The sequence below is a fragment of the Salvelinus sp. IW2-2015 genome, unplaced genomic scaffold, assembly GCF_002910315.2.
Source record: "Salvelinus sp. IW2-2015 unplaced genomic scaffold, ASM291031v2 Un_scaffold5558, whole genome shotgun sequence".
Classification (NCBI taxonomy): domain Eukaryota; kingdom Metazoa; phylum Chordata; class Actinopteri; order Salmoniformes; family Salmonidae; genus Salvelinus; species Salvelinus sp. IW2-2015.
The window spans coordinates 24057-27037 of NW_019946823.1; the positions used below are offsets into that span (position 1 = coordinate 24057).

The following is a 2981-nucleotide window of genomic DNA, read 5'->3' on the forward strand; positions in this document are numbered from 1 at the left end:
AAAATTAAGTCCAAAACAGAAAATTAATTTCAAACATTGAAAGAGCTTTGGCGTTCCTTGTTCAGGGCGGATTGATCTACGGAAATCTGGTGGTGAAAGTCCTGTAAGACAGCACAGGTGTTAGTGTAACACGAGAGTACAAGAAAATGAACGAGTAACACACGAATTAAAATGCGAAATTTCAGCCATTCTGTCTTGTGATTAAATAGATTATTGACATCTGTCCTATTAAAGTATGCGCGAGACCTCGTTAGGGAATCGAATATGTCCAACTTATTCAACATACCATGGGACGGGCGATTCAGAATATTCTTGCCCCACACGCTCCCGTACCTCATAAAAACCCAGTACTAGTTTCTCGCGAGCAACACGTGCACAACCCACTAAGACCGTGTGACGTCCAGTTGACATCGACAACTAGTGGGCCGAAATTGATGAGAGTGTAGAACGGTACATATTTGCGGATGGCCAGTCTGGCCAGTCGAGCAGAACTCATTCCATGCTATACATTGAGTTCAGCTGATAGAGCCAAATGCAGTTTGGCATATCGGCTAGTTTTACATCACATCTAAACAGACCTGAGTCTCCAGCCTAAAGGCCAGACAGTTTGTCAATTTGAGGACTGTGACCAGAACTTCTTTCCAGATCTGTTAACCCAGGATCCTTAGAATGCTGGTCCATAACCTGGCCGGTCCCTACCTCCTCCCCCTCTACCACATCACCCTTGGCTGGCTGTCGGAGGCCATGCGATCCAACACCAGGGGGCGCTACCACTACGATGCGTTTGTCTCCTATAGCGGGAAGGACGAGCGCTGGGTGGTGGAGGAGCTGCTACCCAACCTGGAGCAGAGGGGTCCTCCTTTCCTGCGCCTCTGTCTGCACAGCAGGGACTTCCAGCTGGGGAAGGACATTGTGGAGAACATCACAGACAGCCTCTACCGGAGCCGACATACCCTCTGCCTCGTCAGCCGCCACTACCTGCGCAGTAACTGGTGCTCCCTGGAGATGAAGCTGGCCACCTCCAGGCTGCAGGTGGAGCAAAGGGACATCCTCCTCCTAGTCTTCCTGGAGAAGATCCCCCCTCGCCAGCTGTCTGCCCACCACAGACTGGCTCGCCTGGTGAAGACCAGGACCTATCTGGACTGGCCCCAGGACCCCCATCAGCATCAGGCATTCTGGGACAGACTGTGGGCTAAACTGTCTGCAGCGTGAGATCAGAGGTTGATGTAGGACCTTGTAGACTGAATTATGACATCAGAGGTTGATATAGGACCTTGTGGACTGAAGCTTGAGATCAGAGGTTGATGTAGGACCCTGTGGACTGAAATGTGACGTCAGAGGTTGATGTAGGACCATGTGGACTGAAGCTTGAGATCAGGGGTTGATGTAGGACCATGTGGACTGAAGCTTGAGATCAGAGGTTGATGTAGAACCTTATGGGCTGAAATTTGACGTCAGAGGTTGATGTAGGACCATGTGGGCTGAAATGTGACGTCAGAGGTTGATGTAGGACCATGTGGACTAAAATGTGAGATCAGATGTTGATGTAGGACCTTGTGGACTGAAATGTGACATCAGAGGTTGATGTAGAACCTTGTGGACTGAAATGTGACATCAGAGGTTGATGTAGGACCGTGTGTTATTGCAGATGTAATGTTGACACATATGTTGAGGTATTAAATTTGTTGTTAAAAGTCCTCTGTACAAAATGTCTTCCAGAATTTGAGATGTGTTTAGACAATTCTGATGAAGTCATTTGAAATGATCTGTACATTTGATTAATCTTCAACTACTTATATGTTTATGTAATCNTCCTATTTAAATTATATAGAAATAATCGTATTTAAATTACTTAAAAATAACCCCTTTTAAATTTAATAAAATAATGATATTTAAATTACGTAGAAAAAATGTAATACATTTTTTTACTTCAACGAATTTTATGATATCCTTTTTGTACTTTTTTTTTTTATCACCTAATCACTAACACATATCTTTGCTTGTATATTTCTTGCTAAGAGTAACTGAAAAAGGGTGTGAACGACAATACACGAATGAATGAAATACATACAATGAAATACATGAATGAATGACCATGAAGCAGTAATCAATGACAATAAGTGAATGACCACAAAGCAGTTCTTTTTATTTCAATATTGATCAAAGAACTTTGTACAGAAATGTTGTTTTCAGTTGTTTAACTAAATGTAGACGCTTGTTGTTTAACTAAATGTGTTACTAGTTGTTGAACTAAATGTAGTTGTTAGTTGTTAAACTAAATAAATGTGTTACTAGTTGTTTAACTAAATTTAATTTTTAGTTGTTTAACTAAATAAAGTTGCTAGTTGTTTAACTAAAAGTAGTTGCTAGTTGTTTAACTAAATGTGTTGCTCATTGTATAACTAAATGTGATGTTAGTTGTTTAACTAAATTGATTGATTGATTGAGTTTATTTTATTTTTACAGGGACAGTGCCCATTAATCCACGTTTCAGTAAAAGTGCCGGTTTTAGCCAGCCGGCTAATTTTCAACCGCAGTTCCTTTGCAGGTTATTAAAAACAATTACAATATAGACAATCATTGAGCAGTGAGCACACGCATAGCAACATAGGACAAGCAAGACATAGCATACAGACAGAGCAACATAGGACAAGCAAGACATAGCATARAGACAGAGCAACATAGAACAAAAAGCAGCAAGACAAAATTCATYAAAGCAACAAAGTGTTTCCACACCTCAKAAGCMACAGACAACAGACAACATGGAAAGCGACAATACACAGCTYGGGATTATGTTCACAAATCTGATTGACCTTTAGCCATGTCTTCATGCATTTTGTGAAAGTGTGATATGTGGTGCAGTTATGTGTGTCTGATGGCAGTGTATTCCAGACATGGGAAGCTCTCACAGAGAAAGCGGATTGACTAAAGGAGCTTTTCCTTAGGGGAACTATACAATCACCTCTCATGGCGGACCTTGT

At 41.7% G+C, this 2981-nt stretch overlaps 1 protein-coding gene across 1 annotated transcript; it reads left to right on the forward strand.

The window, feature by feature from the left end:
• Positions 1 to 669: 669 nt before the first annotated feature.
• Positions 670 to 2228, forward strand: LOC139026706 (toll-like receptor 13). Its single transcript, XM_070442023.1, has one exon. It carries the CDS (start codon positions 670 to 672, stop codon positions 1210 to 1212), a length of 543 nt encoding a protein of 180 aa, XP_070298124.1. The 3' UTR covers positions 1213 to 2228.
• Positions 2229 to 2981: the final 753 nt, after the last annotated feature.

Coding starts and splice junctions, on each gene's coding strand:
- LOC139026706 (XM_070442023.1), top strand. CDS start 670: ATGCTGGTCCATAACCTGGCCGGTCCCTACCTCCTCCCCCTCTACCAC.